Source organism: Pristis pectinata, chromosome 2 (assembly GCF_009764475.1).
Source record: "Pristis pectinata isolate sPriPec2 chromosome 2, sPriPec2.1.pri, whole genome shotgun sequence".
Taxonomy (NCBI): domain Eukaryota; kingdom Metazoa; phylum Chordata; class Chondrichthyes; order Rhinopristiformes; family Pristidae; genus Pristis; species Pristis pectinata.
Window position 1 is genome coordinate 18,960,173 of NC_067406.1, and position 20,043 is coordinate 18,980,215.

At 38.3% G+C, this 20,043-nt stretch overlaps 1 protein-coding gene across 3 annotated transcripts in view; it reads left to right on the forward strand.

Moving 5' to 3' along the window:
• Positions 1–3,580: 3,580 nt before the first annotated feature.
• The window catches only part of rnf103 (ring finger protein 103), a 32,021-nt gene continuing 15,558 nt past the window's right edge, over positions 3,581–20,043 (forward strand). The window contains exons 1-4 of one of the 3 annotated variants that reach the window (XM_052034412.1): positions 3,581–4,222; positions 9,751–9,890; positions 12,199–12,314; positions 14,819–17,584. In XM_052034412.1, coding sequence (XP_051890372.1) covers positions 3,997–4,222; positions 9,751–9,890; positions 12,199–12,314; positions 14,819–16,358 — 2,022 coding nt within the window. In that variant the 5' untranslated portion in view covers positions 3,581–3,996 and the 3' untranslated portion in view covers positions 16,359–17,584. Of the gene's footprint in view, positions 4,223–9,750; positions 9,891–12,198; positions 12,315–14,818; positions 17,585–20,043 lie in introns of those variants that run through there. The other 2 variants (XM_052034423.1, XM_052034442.1) reach the window with 2 other exon arrangements.

Here is a 20,043-nt window from a genome sequence, read left to right on the forward strand (position 1 = left end):
TGTTTCAGCATTCCAAGATACCTATTCCTTCCATGACTCCTTGTGTCTATCTCAACCAACACCAACTCTCCTTCCCACAGTAGCTGCACATGCAACCACAGGCCTTTACCTCTTTCTCAGCAGCAATTCATGTGTACTACTTTAGTGTACTCCATTCAGTGCTTACACTGTGGTCTTCTCTACATCAGAGAAACCAAATGCATTTTGGCCGAATGCTGTGCAGAACACTCATTCAGTCTGCAAGAGTAATCCTGAGCTTAGTTCCCTGTCACTTTAATTCTCTATCCTACTCCACTCTGACCTCTTTGTCTTTGGCCTTTTACATCATTTCATCAAAGCCCAACATAAGCTCAATAGGCAGCATCTGATCTTACGAGCAGGCACATTACAGCTCACCAGGCTCAACACGGAATTCAACATGTCTGATAACCAGCCTTTACAGTTTGTATCAGAATAATGAAAGATCATTTTGTTTAATTCTCTTTTTCTCTTGCCACAGATGCTGCCTCACCTGATAGATATTTTCAGAATTCTCTTTTATTTCATATTTCCAGCAATGGTATTGGTATTGGTTTATTATTGTCACTTGTACTGAGGTACAGTGAAAAACTTGTCTTGCATACCGTTCGTACAGGTCAATTCATTACACAGTGCAGATACATTGGGTTAGTACAGAGTGCATTGAGGTAGTACAGATAATAACAGTAACTGCAATGTTCTGTATCTTGCAATTTCAGCATTGCCATTTCCTCTCCTTTACCTCTCTCTTCTCTGACCTCATCTCCCTCAGACAGATCAGCCACTGTTAACAAACCCTCTCATCTATCACCACTGTTATTTGCATCAAAGTCTCTCTTGATCTCCAACCTATCACAAATATTCCCTTTATACTTTGCATTCCTCTTCCTTCTCTCCAACTTAAAACAACCTCTTTTTCTAACTTTTCTGTTCTGATGACAAATCATTAACCTGAAATGTTAAGTCTGTTTCTCCTTCCACAGATGCTGCCTGGCCTGCTGAGTGTTTCCAGCAATTTCTGTTATTATTTCTTTATAAATATATTCACTTTATTATTTCTTTATAAATATATTCACTTGACTCTTCTCTCACTTCTTAGATATTTCACTTCTTCACCACTTTTCTTAACTCCTAAACTGCTTCTGTGCTGTTTGTCTAACATGAATTCCTGATTGAATCACAATTATTTTACAGCGGAATATCATGTTCAGCTGAATAAGACAAACCATACAAGACCAAAATACTGCACATTGCTGGAAATCTGAAATAAAAACAAAAAACACTGAAATATAATTGACCTCATATATTAATTGTTTCTCCATAAATGCTGCCTAGTCTGTGGAGCATTTCCAACATTCTCAGTTCTTCTTTAATCTTAGGGCAATTTCTTTCGTAGCTGCATCAAATGCAGCTCTCTCATATCTCTAGTGACAGTTGAAATACTGGGGTAAAATCCCGCATTATAGCGTTATTATAGGATTATAGGGCATTATAGGAAGTTGTTACTTCCAGCTGTATTTGCAATTTTCCTATTGTAATTCATACATGCTTTTGTTATTTCCATTTTAATATCCATTCTCCTTCTTAATAAACCTCAATGTTCTGTTATGGATAATTCCAAAGCTTCCTTTATTTCTGCCCTTACATGGACTAGCTTACCATCCTCATTACTTTAGGTTCATTTTCCTTATCCCGCTTTATAAATCCCTCCAAGCTCTTGTCGCGTGAAGTTGCCTTAATCCCATATCCTTTTCAAATTACTCCAGCCTCTGACTGCAGAGTTTTTGTCCATATTCCCTCCCTCCACATCATCATTGATGGCGACCATTCAACAATAAATCATTTTCATTGGGGTTTCCTAGACTCCTCTTCCCCTCTCATAAACCTCTTGTTAAAATGTTGAATCACTCTCCTAATTGCTTCCTTTTGAGATTGAAGTCTGAATATCATCAGCAAAAAACAAACTGCTGGAGGAACTCAGCAGGTCGTGCAGCATTTGTGGAGTCAAAGGGATAGTTGATGTTTTGGGTTGAGACCCTACATCAGAACTGAGAGTGTAAAGCAGAGATATCCAGTATAAAGGGGTGAGGCAGGAGCTGGCAAGATGGATCCAGGTGAGGAGAGGTTGATGGACAGATACGGCCCAGTGGGGGAGGGAAGGGCAGAGATAGCAACAGAGGTGGGAGGTGATAGGTGGAGACAACAAAGGGCTGCAGGTTATGGAATCTGATAAGAAAGGAAGATGAGTGAAACCAGATAAGGGAGGGATGCTGGACAGATGGGAACAGTGGGAGGAGGGGAAAGAATTTGGGTAACAGGTTGCTGGAGGAGGGGTGGAAGAAGGGGGGTGAGCAAGAGGATCTGCATTGATCAGGAGAAAGAAAGGAACAGAGTGGTGCGGATTACCTGAAGTTGGAGAATTCAATGTTCATGCCATTGGGTTGTAGACTTCCCAGGCAGAATATGAACCGTTGTTCCTCTAGTTTGTGTTTGGCCTCACCCTGGCAGTGGAGGAGGCAGAGGACAGATGGGTCAGTGAAAGAATGGGGAGGGAAGTTGAAATGGTTTGCAACTGGGAGCTCATGATGGCATCGTGGACCTTACAAAACAGCTTATTTCTTTCTTGCACAAATTATTTTGTTTTCTAGTGAGTAAAATACAAGGCAAAGACTGATCAGATTCTTTGCTTTGAGGAGGAAATAAACGTCCTTTCTTTTGTCATCTTGTCAGAACTATTTTTGAAGAAGCTGTTTTGTAAAATCTTCAATCTAAAATCTGCTACTGTTATCAAAGAATCTCTTTACAGGTGATTGCCTTTGTTTACTTCTCTCTGCAAAAGCCTGCACTTTCGTCTTATCGACTGGTTCAGATGTAGGAAAGTAGGTTGCAAAGAGGATATAAGGAGTCTTAAAAGGATATAGATGGGTTAAGTGAATGGGCTAAAATTTGGCAAATAGAGTATAATATGAAGAGATATGAAATTGTACATTTAGAAAAGTGCATTATATAAAAGGTTAGAGTTTGCAGGTCCCTGGAATGCGAGTGATCTGGGTGCCCTCGTGCATGATTCACAAAAGGCCATTGTGCAGGCATAGCAAGTGGTTTGCCCTTATCGGAGTCCAGATTTGTTTTTTCTTTGTCCCTTATGGGAATGTGCCTTAGCTGTAACTTGGACCTTCCTTAAACTCAACCGAATGTTGCTACAGTTTTGCCTGTCAACTTTAGGTTCAAATTTACCTGGGCCATATCCACTCTCATCCCATCGAAATTGGACTTATTATTAATTTTTTTTTACTTCGAATTGCTCCGTTTCTCTAACTAAGCTAATCACGTGATGTTATGATCACTCGCTCCTGAATGTTTTCCTTCCGAAACGTGGTGCACTTGACCCACCTCGTGCTCTAGCACCACATTTTATAAACTCGTCACCCTCTCTGCCCTAAATGCTCCAACTGCAACACTTTGCATTTTGTTTAAGGAAATACACTGCTTCTTCCAGTAAACCAGTGGAGGGAGATTACACTGCGCATTGTAGCAACACTTCATCTGGGGCTGCCAACACCTTCAGTTCTGTCAACCTCGCCTGTGCGTCATAAGGGAACGTCAGAATTATAATTAACATATCATGCAAATGAGTTGGTCACGCATCGTCCGATGAGGTCAGTTGTTTGGTGCGCAGGCGCAGGCGCAGGCGCAGGCGGGCCGAGAGCCGGCACCGTGTTGATCGCGGCCGCGGTAGACGGCGGTGCGCCGTGGCGTCGGGCGGGCCCGGACCCTGAGGTGGTCAACACCAACCAGCCTGACAGTGGTAACGAGAGCAAGAGGCGGCCTCCGTTATAGGTCAAGTGGAGAGAGAGAGGCATCACTCGGGGCTTTGGCTGCGGAAATATCCCAGAGGAGGCTGCAGCCGGACTGAGATGCCGGAGTGGCCCGTTTAACAGCGCAGCCCCCCCCCCCCCCCCCCTCCCGCGGCCCAAGATGTGGCTCAAGCTGTTCTTCTTGCTCCTCTACTTCCTGCTCCTCTTCGTGCTGGCCCGCTTCTTCGAGGCCATCGTCTGGTACGAGACCGGCGTCTTCGCCACCAAGTTGGTGGACCCGGTGGCACTGAGCTTCAAGAAGCTGCGGACGATCCTGGAGTGCAGAGGCATCTGTTACGCCGGCCTGCCCGAGAAGAAAGATGTCAGGGAGTTGGTGCAGAAATCAGGTATTAAATGCACCCGCCTCCAAAGAGTGTTGATGCAATGCCGCCCACACGAAAACCTAACCCCTGATGTTTTCTTCACAGATACCTGTTTTCCAGCGTTTTGTTTGGATTAATAATCAGGTGATGAGGGGGTGTGCTTTTTTAATCTACATTCTGTCTCCAAGACATTCATCCAACAGGAATTGCTATTTCAAAGACGCTTATCATTGGGTCGTTTCTGTATTATGTCATCTTATTCTCAATGTTTATTTGTTTTGTTTTCTTGGATTAATATAGCGATTTAAGTTTCAGGGTTTCAAAACGTTTTATGCAGTAGGTTATCTGCAAATTGTTAAAGCAACATCATACTGAAAGTGTTTTGCAAATGTCTCTCTGTTTTTGTATGGGGAGGAGCTTTGACGTATTCATGAAGAAATTGCCCATCAGGTCCCTTTTAAATCTTTCACCTCATGTCAAACATGAAATGATCATGAATAGTCACATTGCTAAAATGCTCCAGAGCTATGCCATAAAAAGAGAAAGTTGGTGTCCAATTTCTTTGCTTTAAATCAGGAAGTTTGTATAATGCAAAAATTATTCAAAATGCTAGAATATTTTCATCTGTTTCTTATTTAAAGTGCCTTTTTCCATTTTTACAAAATTGGTATATTTTGTAAATCAGTTTTGTGCCTTATTTTACATTTGTGTTTAGATTGAGATGATCAGTTTGAAAGCCATCGTCTCTGATATCTTAAAGATAGATGTGATGTTAAGAAAGGGTTGAAAATTTTAGTAAAATATGTAGGACATTTGTAAAAATATTACTGAAAAACCTTCATTTAGAATCTGGGTATCATTGACATGGTCAGCATTTATTACCCATCCTTAATTGCTCTTTGTAATTAGCAACCTTCAACAGTGGCTTGCAAGGCCATTTTAGAGGGCAGTTAAGACTCAACTACATGGCGTGGGTATGGAGTTACATAGGCCAATCTGGGTGAGCGTGGCTGATTTCCTTCTGTGAACTGAGAGTAGTTGGGGGGTGGGGGCAGTGGGAAAGCTTTTATGGTCATTGTTACAAAATTTAAATCCCATAGTTAATGTGGGAGGATTCAAACTTGGTTTTCTCATTATTTGTTCCAGGCCTCCACATTACCTTCTCTTAACTTCAGTTGTGTCACCACTGTTCCCTATAGAAAACCATATTATCTCTTTAAATGAAAAACACGATGATGCTGGAAGAACTCAGCAGGTCAGGCAGCATCCGTGGAGAAAAGCAGGCGGTCAACATTTTGGGTCAGGACTGAAGATAGGAAAAGGGGAAGCCCAATATATAGGAGGGAAAAGCAGAGCAGTGATAGGTGGACAAAAGAGGGGAGGTGGGATGGGCACAAGGTGGTGATAGGTAGATGCAGGTAAGAGATAGTGATAGCCAGGTGCGGGGGAAGAGGGGAGAGCAGATCCACTGGGGGATGGGTCAAAGGTAAGGAGAGAGAAGGGGTAAAAGAGGCTAGGAATGGGAAGAAGAGAAGAAGCATGGTGGTGGGGGGGGGGGGGTGTTGTGGGGAAAGGGGGGTGGAAATTACCTAAAGTGGGAGAATTCAGTGTTCATGCAGTTAGATGGAAAATGAGGTGCTGTTCCTCCAGTTTGCACTTGGAATTCTCCTGGCAGTGAAGGAGGCTGAGGACTGTCATATCAGTGATAACGTGGGAGGTGGCGTTGAAGGGGAGTTAGTCTATTTAAATGCTTTGCAGGTCACCTGGCCAAGCACAGTTTATAATCATTTAAACAATCAGAAAAGTTTAAAAAAAATAAAAGGTGAAAGAAAATAAAAATGAGAGTAACATGATAAATCTATTCATATGATTGCAGTGTTGAGTAGACTTTCTGCTGGATCATTGTTCTTTGGGATGACTTTACTTGTCTAAATAATTACATTTTATTGAAATACCTAAAATAAACATAACCAGGCAATATAAAACAAAATTTATTCAAAGGTTCTGATCAAAATATTTTAATATGTTTGAATTCTACAAATGGATCAGATTGTTAACTGAAATCTGGTCTTCTGTTGTTGTACATATTTGGCAATAAAGCATATGGCTAGTGCATCTGTTCCAGGTAAGCATTCTGTTTTCCTGTAGAATGTGTAACTCAGTGGGAACAAATGTAGTTTGATTCTAACAGCAGTGTACAAGCTCTTCAGTGTTGAAATTGGAAAGAAAAGTACTTGCATTCATTTTGAGCCTTTTGCAATATCAGCATGCCCAAAGAGCTTTAAAATCAACTTTTGAACTGAAATCACTTTTGTAATAGAAGAAACTCGGCAGCTAATGTGTACACAAGTTCCCATTATCAACAATGTCATAATAATCGGATCTACTTTGTTGATGTTGATTGAAGAATAAATATTAGCCAGCACACCAGAGATGAAGCTAGTTGTGATGTGAAGAAGAGGCAGAAAGCTGTAGTAAAATACTTCGGACAAAATAATGACACATTTGTTAATACTGGGATGTGCTACTCTTAATACTGGGATGTGCTACCATTGCAGAGCTCCCTTGGAATGCCGTTGAACAGAATGCCAAGACCTTAGTGGTCATATCTCTGAAGTTGGTCTTTAACCCATAACATTCAGACAAGAGTTCAACACCTAAGCTGCAGTTGACAACTACAAAGTAGCTGTAATGTTTCCATTTTTTTCTGCAATCCTCTAATCCTTTCTCCCCAGCACCTGCTAAAAATCATAGCCCAAAGTAATTGATATGTATTTTACTTCTAAGTTAATGTTATATCGTGTCTGTTGGAAAGCAATGGTTAGGTTAATTATACTTTTCTATGGGAAAATACAGTCTTGTGTACGGAAGAAAATTCTAGATGATTGTAGCTAGAAGTAATGACGAGCTTAGATTCAGATTAGTTTATTGTCGTATACATCAGGGTGCAATGAAGTTACTTGCGTGAAGCTCACAGAGTAAACGGTATACATGGTAATAATAAATACAGCAACCAGCACAAAACAATGGAATGTTGCAAAGTATGGTTGTGCAAACTGAGGTAGTGCAAAAAGAAATGATGCTTTCTTTAGCCTGAAAGGTGAAAAATAGTTAACAGGTTTTCCCATGGCAGCCAAGTTTCCCAGACCTTGGCGGAAAAGCAGCATTGAAGAGAGGGAAAAACATTTTGGTTTCAATCTCCAAGGTAGAATGTAGAAGTTGGAAAAAGGTAAATATTAAACTTGGGAAATGCTGGAATGCTCAGTATATAAGGCTGAGTATAAAGGGAAATGGTCTCTGTTCTCTTGCCTCCAATGTGGCTTGACGTGAGAACTTTCAGCATTTTCACTTCAGATTTGCAGCATCTGCAATTTTTAAATTTAATTTTGTTTGTGTGAGGTATAGTGTGGTGGGGTTTAAAGGCACAGAGAGAGAATTCCCTTCATAGCACTTCTCGCTCCCCCGCTTGTTAAACTTTATAGCCTCTGGGACCTTACAGCCCCATTACCTTACAACTTGTCCAGTTTCCAACCCAAAGCTGTATTTCCTAACTCTTGTCGTATCCCGGTCGTAAAACTGTAACAGGAAGTCCAAGTCAGAATATTTGATTCTGTGCCAAATCATGTGCAGAAAAGTGAAAGAAGGTATTAGGATAGAAGAGAAATAGATTTTTTTCAAAAACCTGTAGGGCTGACACTATACTCACCAAAATAATTCTCAGATACTTTGGTAGCGATGAAGACTTTATTGCGCAGTACTGATTAATCCAAACAAAAACAGCTCAGAAATTAAAATGCAGTTAACTACTCGCACAACTGTAAAAATGCTAAATGGCCACTAAGTGAACTAATTCTTTCTGGCATGTTGAGTGTGTATCTGTAACATCTGCACTGAACTTTTTGCCCTTAAATTTGTATGTGTCAAACCTCTTGACAGCATACTGCTGTGGGTGACTTGTGGATAGGCTGAGCAATTCCAAGGGTAACTAAAGTATTTAATTGCACATTACGCAATGTTGCTGTCCAAATTACTGTTTAATAACCATGAATCTCATCAGAGCCTTGTCTGTGTATATTTTCTTTCAGTATTTTCCTTTTTAATTTTCACATCTATATTTAGATTTCTACAAGAAATTTCCATCCCATCATTGGTTGTGTAAATACTGCAAACTATCAGTGACAAGAGAGTTTAATTACAGGAAAATGGTTCCATATAATACATACAGAAAAGAACAGGAAAACACTTTTCCACTGAACTTGTCCTAGACCCATTTTGACACAAGGCATTATGATTCCCAGTAGTCTCTTCCAATAATGGTAATTTAATGGTCGAAACATCGACCATCCCTTTGCCTCTGCAGGTGCTGCGTGACCAGCTGAGTTTTTCCAGCAGCTTCATTTGTTTTTGCTTCAGATTCCAGCAGCTGCAGTCTCTTGTGCCTTCAATGGTCTTGCAAGACAAAAAATGTGGTTACTTTCATAATGCCTGCTTTTTAGTATAGTTACAATATGGAAGTGTTTATAAATATCTGCTGAACTATTCAAACATTATAATAAATTTACTCAGAGTAATTTACAATATAGCATTGGAAAGATGAAAGGGTATATGATAAAACTTTGCATAATAGAAGATCATTCAAATTTCTGTATTCTATTAATGTATTCAAAATGCAATATTAACACAAGTTTTTCACTGGTTTGGTAGATTGATTGTCAGATGACATCTGATGCAAAAATACAGAATTAACTTCCATTACTTATGTTATCTTTGAATGTCTTTTTTAAAATAAAAACCAAAAAATAGACACAGGGTTTCAACTGCACAGATTTTTAAAAGTAGCAGTCAAAACAAGAGCTTTGAGATGCTGGGTTTTATAAAGGGAAGAGGAATTCTAAGTGATTTGGCCTAATTAAAATATTTTCTAATTAGGAAGATATTTAAAAGCAACAGAATAAAAAGGATATTTATCAAGGTAATGCAAACAAACTAATGAAGCATTTGGAAGATTTTTAATCATGGCTAGAATGCATAGAAGAATGGAGTATAATTCAAAATATTTTACAAAGGAAGTGAAAAGAAATATAGATGCACAGGAAAATTGGAAGGGTTCAGAGAGCATCCAGAGAGAGAGAGAGAGAGCACAAGCATGATATACAGGGTGGTTAACTGTGATGGAAGTTTCTGTGAATAGAATAGAGACTAGATTTTCATTTGAGAAAGGAACTTGCATTTATGTAAGGCCTTTCATAACTTCAGGATAACAAAACACTTTCAAGCCATGAAGTATTTGTTAATTTTAAATGTACAATTTTGGTAAGAAGTATCATCAGACTTGGTATATTGTTCTAATTTTTATACTTTCAAACATTTTATTAAAGAAAAATCATGTGGGCTCTTTGGCTCCTTGTGCCGGCTCTGTGATTAGAAAAGATCATGGCTGATCTTTCACCTTGGCATCACCTTCCTGCACTAATCCCATATTTCTTTATTCCCTTAATATTTTAAATATTGTTTTGGTGTTTCTGTACTACTTTTGGTTTACTTTTACTCAGGTGATTTGATGGAAGGCGAGCTTTATTCGGCACTTCATGAAGAGGAGGCATCGGAATCTACCACCAGCACTAACTTCAGCGGCGAGATGCATTTCTATGAGCAGGTGGAAGACACTAAAGATGGGATATGGCTGGTTCAAGTAATTACTTCTGCGTTTTTCAAAATGCTGTATTAAGGCTTCATTAAAATTTTAAATTAGTTATTCTTTTAAAATGGATGAAATATGCGGGGGGGGGGGCGGGGGAAACCTTTTGACGACAGTAATTGTTGCTATTTCAAGAAGTGTAGTCCAAAGGACCAGTATGTTCTGTTTTAATTATGAATGACAATGTCATTTTTGCATCTGAGTTATCATTGTTGAACGTTCTACAACATTAGGCCCACAACTGGATTTGAGGGTCTACTTGCCTTTTGGATTTTGTTGTTCTACCTAGTAAATGCTTGCAGCATTTAAGGTGCTTTTAAACTAATCTAATACTAAGAAGTTCAGAGTGGTAATTGCAGCCTAAGCTCCATGTGTTGTTTATCCCATTGGAGTACTATTTGGGCTTAAAGTGAGTAGTCACTTCCATGCCTAAAAAGAGGGGCATGGGAATTTGCGTTGAGATCCAAACTCCTAGCTGTTACACAGTGAAAGTACTGATATATAGTATTATTAGACAGTTCCTTTAAGCACCCAAAATATTCATAAGGATTATTGATTGTGGGAGATATGAAAGGGGAGAAGAATTTTTGGCTATGTTGGAGGTAGGAAAGAGGCAGAAACCAGAATGATATTTTGTAGTGTGGGAAAAATAAACTTGAGAATTGGGAGGAAGGGAACTGTAATTCACAGGAGCCATCTCTGATTTGAATTTGGAGAGGGGAACATCTTGAATATGAGTTGTTCTTGAGATAAATTTGGGAGTAGTAATCAGGTTGAAACAATGTTTTTGGTTTCAAATTCCATATTTATAATCATAAGATGTAAAGGTGCTTAACATTACCCATGGGTCATCTCTCTTTGAATTCACTATTTAAAATTCACTCCCTTTTTCCTCATCCAAGAAAAGTAAGCATGTTGGATATAGCTGGTTCTCCAGTTGGAAAGTCACTAACTCTTTGTTTTACTTTGCTTTACCAATTGTTCTTTGGAGAATTTCAGTCGGTAGCTATTTGTTCAGTGTTTGCTATGTTAGGGACTAAAGACCTTTCATCCTGTACTACCTCACCAAAAGTAAATCTTAAATCAATTGGCTATTATTATTCAAATGTTGTGCCTCCACATAGGAAGGTACGTTAACTTTAAAATTCTCTGTGCTAGACATTTCTAGGAACTATTTGATGTAAGTGATTGAGGTAAAGTATAAGAATTTTAATGAATTGTGATCTCCATACACATTACAATTATGATTTTATTGGAAAGGTCGTCTTCACTTTGAATTTCAGTTGCCATTTTTGTGGCATTTAAAATAGTGGAGAATAGAAAGAAAAATGTGAATTTGAAAAGCACTTTTCACATCCCTTTCAGAATTTCCCAAAGCACCTTTCAGCTAATGAAATCCTTTTTGATATGTAGTCACAGTAGTAGTACAAGTAACATTTTTAATGTTAACTGGGGAAAAATTAATGTAATTAGATACACTATAGAATATTTTTACCATTAGTAAGAGATGCTAAAATGTATTGTTTTCACCAGACTTGACAAGTAACTTTCTTTCTTCCCCATTGTGCCCTGTGCTGTTCTGAGAACTTCATGAAAGGAAATGCTAACAAGTCTCTTTACAAAGCCCCATTTAGCTGGCTGGTCAAAGAAATAAAGTCCCATTGAATCCAAGGGAGAATGGCAGAACAGATCAAAAATGGTTCCACAGAGCTCAGTAACTTGCATTTTGTAGTTTACATTATTGCTTTACATTTAAATACAGGGGCATATCTAAAAAGTTTGCAGATGATATAAAAATTAGCCACGTAGTTGACTGTCAGATGGAAAGCTTTAGGTTGCAGGGAAATATTTATGGTCTCGTCTTGGTAGAAAAGTGGCAAATGGAATTTATTTCAGAGTTTGAGAGTTAAGGCATTTGGAGAGGTGCAACAAACAAGGGAATATACTGTAAATGGGATGATTGTGGTATACTTGATGAGAACGCAGAATTACAAACAATGCTGGAAATTGAGATTAGGTTGAGCGGCTTCTTTTCAATTTGCAGAAACACAATGGGCATCCTGTTTGTCAATTTAAAATGGGTTGTAAATTGTTTCGCTTCTGAATCCAGCTTTTGAATTGGTGTTTAAGATCAAGGCAGTGATCTGGATTAAAAAGACAAAATGCTGGAAATGCTTAGCAGGTCAGGCAGCTTTAGTTAGGAGAGAAACAAAGTTAACATTTCAGGTTGATTAAGAATAATTATTATTCTGAATGATATGTTATCTGTTATTTTCAAATAACCACTCATGTTATTTCACAGGTTGTGGCTAAAGATAAGGATCCTTTATTGGGCAAGGATCAGTGGCACAAGATGGTGAAGAAAGTGTCCCAATTTGGTATACGTACAGGAGCTTTCAATTGTTCCAATGACCCCAAGTAAGCTTTTTATAGCATGTTTGGTTAAAATGCAGAAATCTGTCAACTATTGTTCGGTCTAGCCATTTTACACTTTTTTGCAGGATTTGGCAAAAACAAATGCTCTAACTGCACAATAATTAAGACCTTTGATAATGAGGAAGGGAAGGACTCGTATAGGGAGGAAATATTAAAAGGACCTTGCTGGCTTATGTAAGCAGTCAGGGAGACCAGCTGTCATGTGATTTTTTTTTAAAATGACAGAAATGTCACAATGCTAGTGATGCCTGTGTTTCTCCCTGCAGGAAGAACTGTGGCAGCAACTAAATCCTTTTTCATTTCGGTATTGCTTCTTGAATCTTAGAACCATATCCAATTAAAATAAATGTCATGTTAAAATGCATAATTTATACTCACTGATGTGAATCACTTAGTGTGTGAAGAATAGGAATTAAGGATTAAATTTTTAATTCAATACAATTTGGGTGTAAACAACTGTGGATATCAGGTGTATACAGCAATTCCTTCCATTTCTGTATGATAGCTACAGTTTTAGTTATACATCACGAGCAAAAGAAATGCTACAATGGCTGTGAGCATTATATCTAACTGACATTTGAAGAGGAGAATATGACCACTGGCCAGTTAAGACATACTGCTTGGTTGTCAAAAATAAGCAACATATTTAATAATAAATGGGCACACATAGACACAAATTACATTCTTCAAGATTGTGGCTATGCCTTCTAGTACTCCGAGCATTTGAAATAATCAACCTGCTTCTCCTAGTCTAGATCTTTGGGTTTGTCCTAAGGTTCTACTCCTACTTAGTTGAATATAGCCACCTCAACTTCAGCAGTAGCTTCCCTTCCTTGCCTCTAAAGCATTAACCCTAGAGTCAGCTCATCTACGTGCTAACTTGATAGCATCATCCTTAGGCATGAATTGGAGTTTTGCCTCCCAGTTACAAACACCCTGACTGTCATCATTCTTCTTTGGGTCAATGTTTTGGAATTTAATACATAACGCTAATGTGGGAATAGCTTCACTACTGGGACTGCAATAGTTCAGGACAAGGCTCGATACCACCTTGTGCTGCTGGGGTCAGGTTCTGACCTTCACCTTGCCAGTGACATCCATCTTCTGAGCAAACACCACTACCTGGAAATTGCCCTACAAACTACACCATCCTGACTTGGAAATGTATTACTGTTTCTTCAACTTCACTGGGTCAAAATCCTGGAACTCCCTCCCTAACAACATCCTGGATATGCCACACCTCGAGTACTGTAGCATTTCAAGAGGGCAGCTTACCATCACCTTCTCAAGGGCAATTAGGGATAGGCAATTAAATCCTGGCTCAGCTTGCAAAGCAAACATTCCTTAAATGAATAATATAAAAAATAATATTTTACAAGCCAAGAAAGAGATATCTGGAAAGTGATTGAATGTGAGGTCAGAGTTAACTTTAAAAAAAAAATTAAAGATGTATTGTGAAGGTATAATGTTTTAGGGGGACTCTTGGAGCCAAATCAACTGAGAGAGCACAGCTGCCAATGGTGGAGAAATTAAAAATCAGGGGTGCAGAGGAGGCAAGAATTGGGAGTGCCAAGATCTGGAAGAAATTAGTGGTACTAGAATAGTTTGAGTGGTGTGGAGGGTTCTGTCAAGGGTCAAGACCATGGAGAGACTTAAAATCAAGAAGGAAAGCTTTTAAATTTGTTATCCGAGAGGGAACCTGTTTAGTTTGGAAGCACAATTGTAATGGTGAACAAAACTTGAAATAAAATAACATACTAGAAGCAGAGTTTTGATGAACATGAGTTTCTGCCAATTTGTCAACAGGAGGCTGTGGACAAATCTGCAGTCTAGTGGTAACAAATATGAAGATTTCAGCATCTGTTCAGCTGAGGCAGGGGTAGGGTCAGAAAATGTGACAAGAGTGGAAATGGGTAGTCTTAGTGATGCAATGAGTATGCATATGGAAACTTAGCTGAACCAAACATAGCACCAAAGTTGCAAATAGTCAGATATTAGTTGGTTTCCTAGCTTGGGAATAGTGGTCACAAAGCTGAGCTTATGCTTAGAACCAAAGGCATATCTCCAAATTTCCCCATGTTTGGTTGTAGGAAATTTCTGCTCATCTATCCTTAAATTGGAGATAGATGTGAGAAAAACCTGAGACTGGAACAGTCCTATTTGATGGTGACAAGAGAAAACTGGTTGTTGTCTGTGTACTTGTGGAACCTGGTGTATCTTCAAATAATATCAAATAAAACTCAGCCATTTCCTTTCTGGCTCACACATCACCATAAACTTTACTTCCCCAAAGTTTCATCAGATTCTATCTTTAGCCTGATCTGTGATATTTTCCCTGCTGAAGCAACCTTATAAATATGTGATGTGGTTCCTGGAAGGGAGTGGTATTTACAGATGATTTAGCAGATAGCTTGCTGTTTCTTTGTATGAGATGTGCAAATAATTACAAAATGTATTCATGTTTTATCTGCATTTTTCCTCTGTAGATACTGTAGCAAAAGAGATTGGTTGAAATCCACGCTCATAATGTCCATTCCACAGACTAATACTTCAAAAGGGAAAGTAATGCTTAAAGAGTATCATGGGCGAAGGATTGAAGTTGAGCATATTTTTAAATGGATAAACACCCACGTGGCATCTCGGATTAAAACAATCAGAAGTCCCAGTCAGCTGATGGAAGAATGGAATAAAAGTGATCGATATCTTGTAAAGATGTATTTGTTTGCAAGCCTAGACCAGCCACCTGCATTCTATTCTGTTCTCAGTGTAAAATTTACAGGACGTGTGGAATTCATTTTTGTTGATGTCCAGAACTGTAACAGTGACAGCCACATGAAGGAGATTGGTGTTAATCAATTTCCAGCATATATCGTGAAAACTCCTGAAGGTATCTATAAATATGGGAATACTACAGGGGAGTTCATATCACATCATGCAATGGATGTGTTTCTTCGATCACTACAGCCTGAAGTAAATGATCTCTTTGTCTTGAGTCTAGTTTTGGTTAATTTAATGGCATGGATGGACTTATTTATAACACAAGGTGCCACAATAAAACGATTTGTGGTTCTTATAAGCACACTAGGAACTTATAACTCCTTATTAATAATGTCCTGGCTACCCATAATTGGATTTTTGCAGCTACCATATTTGGAAAGCTTTTATGAATATAGCTTAAAATTTTTGAGGTACGCCAACACAACCACTTTGGCTTCTTGGGTTCGAGCTGATTGGACTTTCTACTCGTCTCATCCTGCTCTGTTTCTCAGCACGTACCTGGGTCATGGTTTGCTAATAGATTACTTTGAGAAAAAACGAAGACGTAATAATAATGATGATGAAGTAAATGTGAATAATCTTGAATGGCTGTCAAGCCTGTGGGACTGGTATACAAGCTACTTGTTCCATCCAATTGCTTCATTTCAGCACTATCCTCACAATTTAGATTGGGAGGAAGATCCTAATTTGTTGCTGGAGAGACTTGCATTCCCAGATCTGTGGCTGCATCCATTGATACCAACAGATTACATAAAGAACCTACCGACATGGCGATTTAAAAGTACCGCAGGGCATTCTGAAGATGAAGTAAGTGAAAGCTGGCATGAGACTGACAGTGATTCTGATAGTGAAAGCCATGATGTGTGCACTAAATCAGGGATAAGTGATAATGAAGAGGCAAGTGGGCTCCAGACTCTTGCTAAAGGAAAGGTGCAATCTAATGAAGAAACCAATGCCAGTGAGGTAAATTCTGGCAACGTTTGTCAAAGCACACCAAAATTACACAGAAACACTAACATCACTGAAGATGATGAGCCAGATTGGTCTACTTGGCCCAGTAACATGCTGCATTGCTCGGAATGTGTGGTGTGCCTGGAGAATTTCAGAAATGGCTGCTTAATAATGGGACTACCCTGTGGTCATGTGTTCCATCAGCAATGTATTGTGGTCTGGTTGGCAGGAGGACGACACTGTTGCCCTGTGTGCAGATGGGCTTCGTATAAAAAGAAGCACTGTTTTGTCAGATAAGAACAATCCTTCAGCAATGTTTTCAGACAATACTTCAGGCTCTTAAATATCTAATACTTAATATGCATTGTGATGTTTGTTGTTCATGTTCGTGCTTTTATGTGGTTTAAATTTAGTTTTTATGTAGAATTTCTTTTGAGCTGATCCACAGTGTAACAACACTACATTTACTGATGAGTCTGCTACCAGTCTTGTTAATTTCTGGATGCTTTACAACAATAGCACAATAAATCTTGTTAATTCTGTTTTGGTATGTTCAACCATTAAAATATCACCAACCAGAGAATGAAAAACACCTTCCGATTTGACATTTTGTTAGAAAAATATTAAATTAATAATATTAAACAGTCTTATTCAAATGAACTTCCTTTTCTGGTTGCAGAATATCGGGCGGTATTTCTTTACCTAGATCTGGGAACGGCTCATGACTATTTTGAAGTGCGAATCTTATTGGTCAATAAAAAAAAATAATGTATAATCATTCATATTGAAGCATTTTTTGCCAACATTCAAGACAGTTGAAAATAGAATTAAAACATGGTTTAGTAAAGCATTTCACACACACAACCATAACTAAGATGCTTATAGTGCACTTTAATCCCAACTTTATTGGATATTTCATAAACTGAATATATCATAAATAGATGAAGCTTGCTGAATTATCTGTATTCTTTGCTAGGGAATAATTTTTTAAATAAAAATTCAGATTTTTTTTTGTGAAGGTCAATGTCTATAATACAGATGGTACTGAAGTTAAAACAACTGATTTCTTGTAGCAATTGTGTTAGCCATTGATAAAGCCAAAATTGTCAACGTTTATATATCATAAGTGGAAATGAAGAAGTAAAATATATATATTATTATATATAAAACAGGACTCTTTTTAAAAAAAATAGTCTGCCTGAGATGCTCTTTCAGATTTGGCGAAAGTAGTAAGTTTCATAAACAAATCCTGTAGATCTTGCAATCTGGAGGTACTTTTACTGCATATTGTCTTGTTAAACCATAGGAACATCCCTGGTGCTGGATTTGGTGATGTCATGTGCAGTGATGTATACTTCTATCTTTTGGATGGTGAAATTATGCTCAAAGGGTGAATTATAAGCCAATGAATTGATTTTTTTTGTATAGAATGCAAATAGCAAATAATTTTCACAGTAAGCTGTATTTATTTTCTATCATTCCTTGTAACAACTGAACAATAAACATTTTCCTTTGATAAAGGACTACCTTTTTTACAAGTTGGCAATTTTTTTTAGAAGGTGAGACTAATACATCTTTGTTTTAGGCTCAAACCTTTTCCAAAGAGAGACAAATGTTAGATTAATTGACTTCCAATACACATTCTTAAGTTTTCATTTAAGTGACTGTTGACCAACATTTTAAAAACTTAAGTTGACCTGACTAGGAAATTAGGTTAAGCAGTACAAAAAAAGAGTCGGTATAATATGTTCAAATGAGAAGTAACTACAATTAATCACAATATTTCTGAATAACATTAGGGAGCCGTATCTAATTCTGCTGATGACACACAGTTTAGTAACATTATTAAGTGGTATTGAAGGAAGCACTTCTTCAACAAAAGGACATTACAAGTTTTATAAACTTTCACACAAATAGCAGTAAATGCAAACTCAATTTTAAATCCAAATGTTAGACATTCCCTTTGTGCCCTCTACCCAGCTTCTTCTCAGCATCATGTTCCATGTTTAAATTTTCTCAGATCTGATTTTAAATCAACAATCTGAAAATGTTAACTTGGTTTCTCTCTCTTCAGGCTCTAACTGACCTATTTCACATTGTTTTTTTTTCCTCTTGATTTTAATCTCTTCATTGGCTCTACCCTTTAGCTGCCAATGTCTCCTCCCTTCACACAGAATATCTGCCTCTCGAGATCTTTCTTCTAAGTTGCTCCTTGCAACCTACTTTTTTAACCAAACTTTTTGCACACCTGCAGATTGCAAAATAGGGTGAATTTGAGACCTTAAAACCAGGACACATCATCCAATGATGGAACAATTAAAATCGGGGATGATCAAGAGCCTAGAAATGGAGGAGCACAGCTACTTCAAGATTGAAGCGATGAGTAAATTACAATGATGCAGAATAGCAAGTCCATGGAAAGAAAACTAAAATACTGAAATGGTTGCCATAAGAGGACATAGGTTTAAGGGAGTAGGTATAGAGGAGATGTCAGGGGTAAGTTTTTTTTACTCAGAGAATGGTGAGTGGGTGGAATGGGCTGCCGACAATGGTGGTGGAAGGGGATACAACAGGGTCTTTTAAGAGACTTTTGGATAGGTATATGGAGCTGAGAAAAATAGAGGGCTATGGGTAAGCCTAGTAATTTCTAAGGCAGGGACATGTTCAGTACAGCTTTGTGGGCCGAAGGGCCTGAATTGTGCTGTAGGTTTTCTATGTTTCTAAATTTGAAAATTTAGGTATTGCAGCCACTATAGCTCAGCAAACACAGGGAAAGATGAATAGGACTTAATGGAAGTTAGAGCCAAAGTTGTAGAGTTAAGTTTGAGTAGGATGAGATGGGAGTTGTTGGACAGAAATGTGTTGGAATGGTCACTTTGAGGCAAGGATGAGGATTTCAGCTGAGAAAAGGTCTGATGAAATGAAAATGGAGGTAAGGTGTCTCTGATGATGAGGATTAGCAATTGTTGCAATCGCATACTGTTGTACATGATATAAAACTATCTGATTTTTGTTTCAACATTTTCAGGGTCAGGGATGTAGTTGGTGGTTAGAGAACAAAGTTAACAAACAGCAGGGACTGAAAATAACGGCCTTGGTCTTCATAATGTTTAGTTGGAACAAATTTCTGGTTGAATGAATATTCATGACAAACTAGAGATAATGGAAAAGAGATGGTGGTGAGATAGATGCAGTATGAACGTTGGTGGTATGTTTTTGCATAATGTTGAAGAACAATATGTAAATGAGAACTAGTAGGGTGTATGTGTGTGGAGAATGGCTAACAAATCCTTGGGCCACTGGAAATAATGCACAAGATGTTATTGCAGGTAATTCTTGATGATGGATGAGGCATTGAAGGAGGATGGTGTGGCTGGCGGTGAGAGGCTGAAGATATCTCTAAGAATGTGGGAAGCCACTATACCTCTGTCACTGTCATTTGTGATTTGATAAAAGCTAGTTTGATTCAATGATAGAGGTGAAAATCTGATTGGAGGTTATAACATAGCAGCTGAAAAACAAAACCCAAATAGTTAGCACTGCATTTGTATGTAGTGTTTGACAATTCAAGAATTTAGTGAGTCGGAATGCAGTGGAATTTGAGTGTTATAATGAAGGACTAAGGAAGTTTGTATTTGTATAATATTGATGGTTATATCCCAAAGCACTTTACAGCTAATTAAGTACTTTTGAAAAGCTGTCATTACTGTAACATAGTATGCACATAGCAAGATATCATTTATAGAAATACATGACTGGTCTACATGCTGGAGATAAGATAAGCAGGTTCTCCTGTTCCTTTTTGAATAACGCGATGGGATCATGTGAGGGCAGATTTCACCTTGTTTTAATAGCTCATCAGAAAGATTGTACATTCAGCAGTACAACACTTCCCAGCATTTCAGTGTCCATGTACTGAAGTCCTCAGCCTTTAACCTTTTGACTCTGGTAAGACTGCTGCCACTGAATCCTGGATGATTTG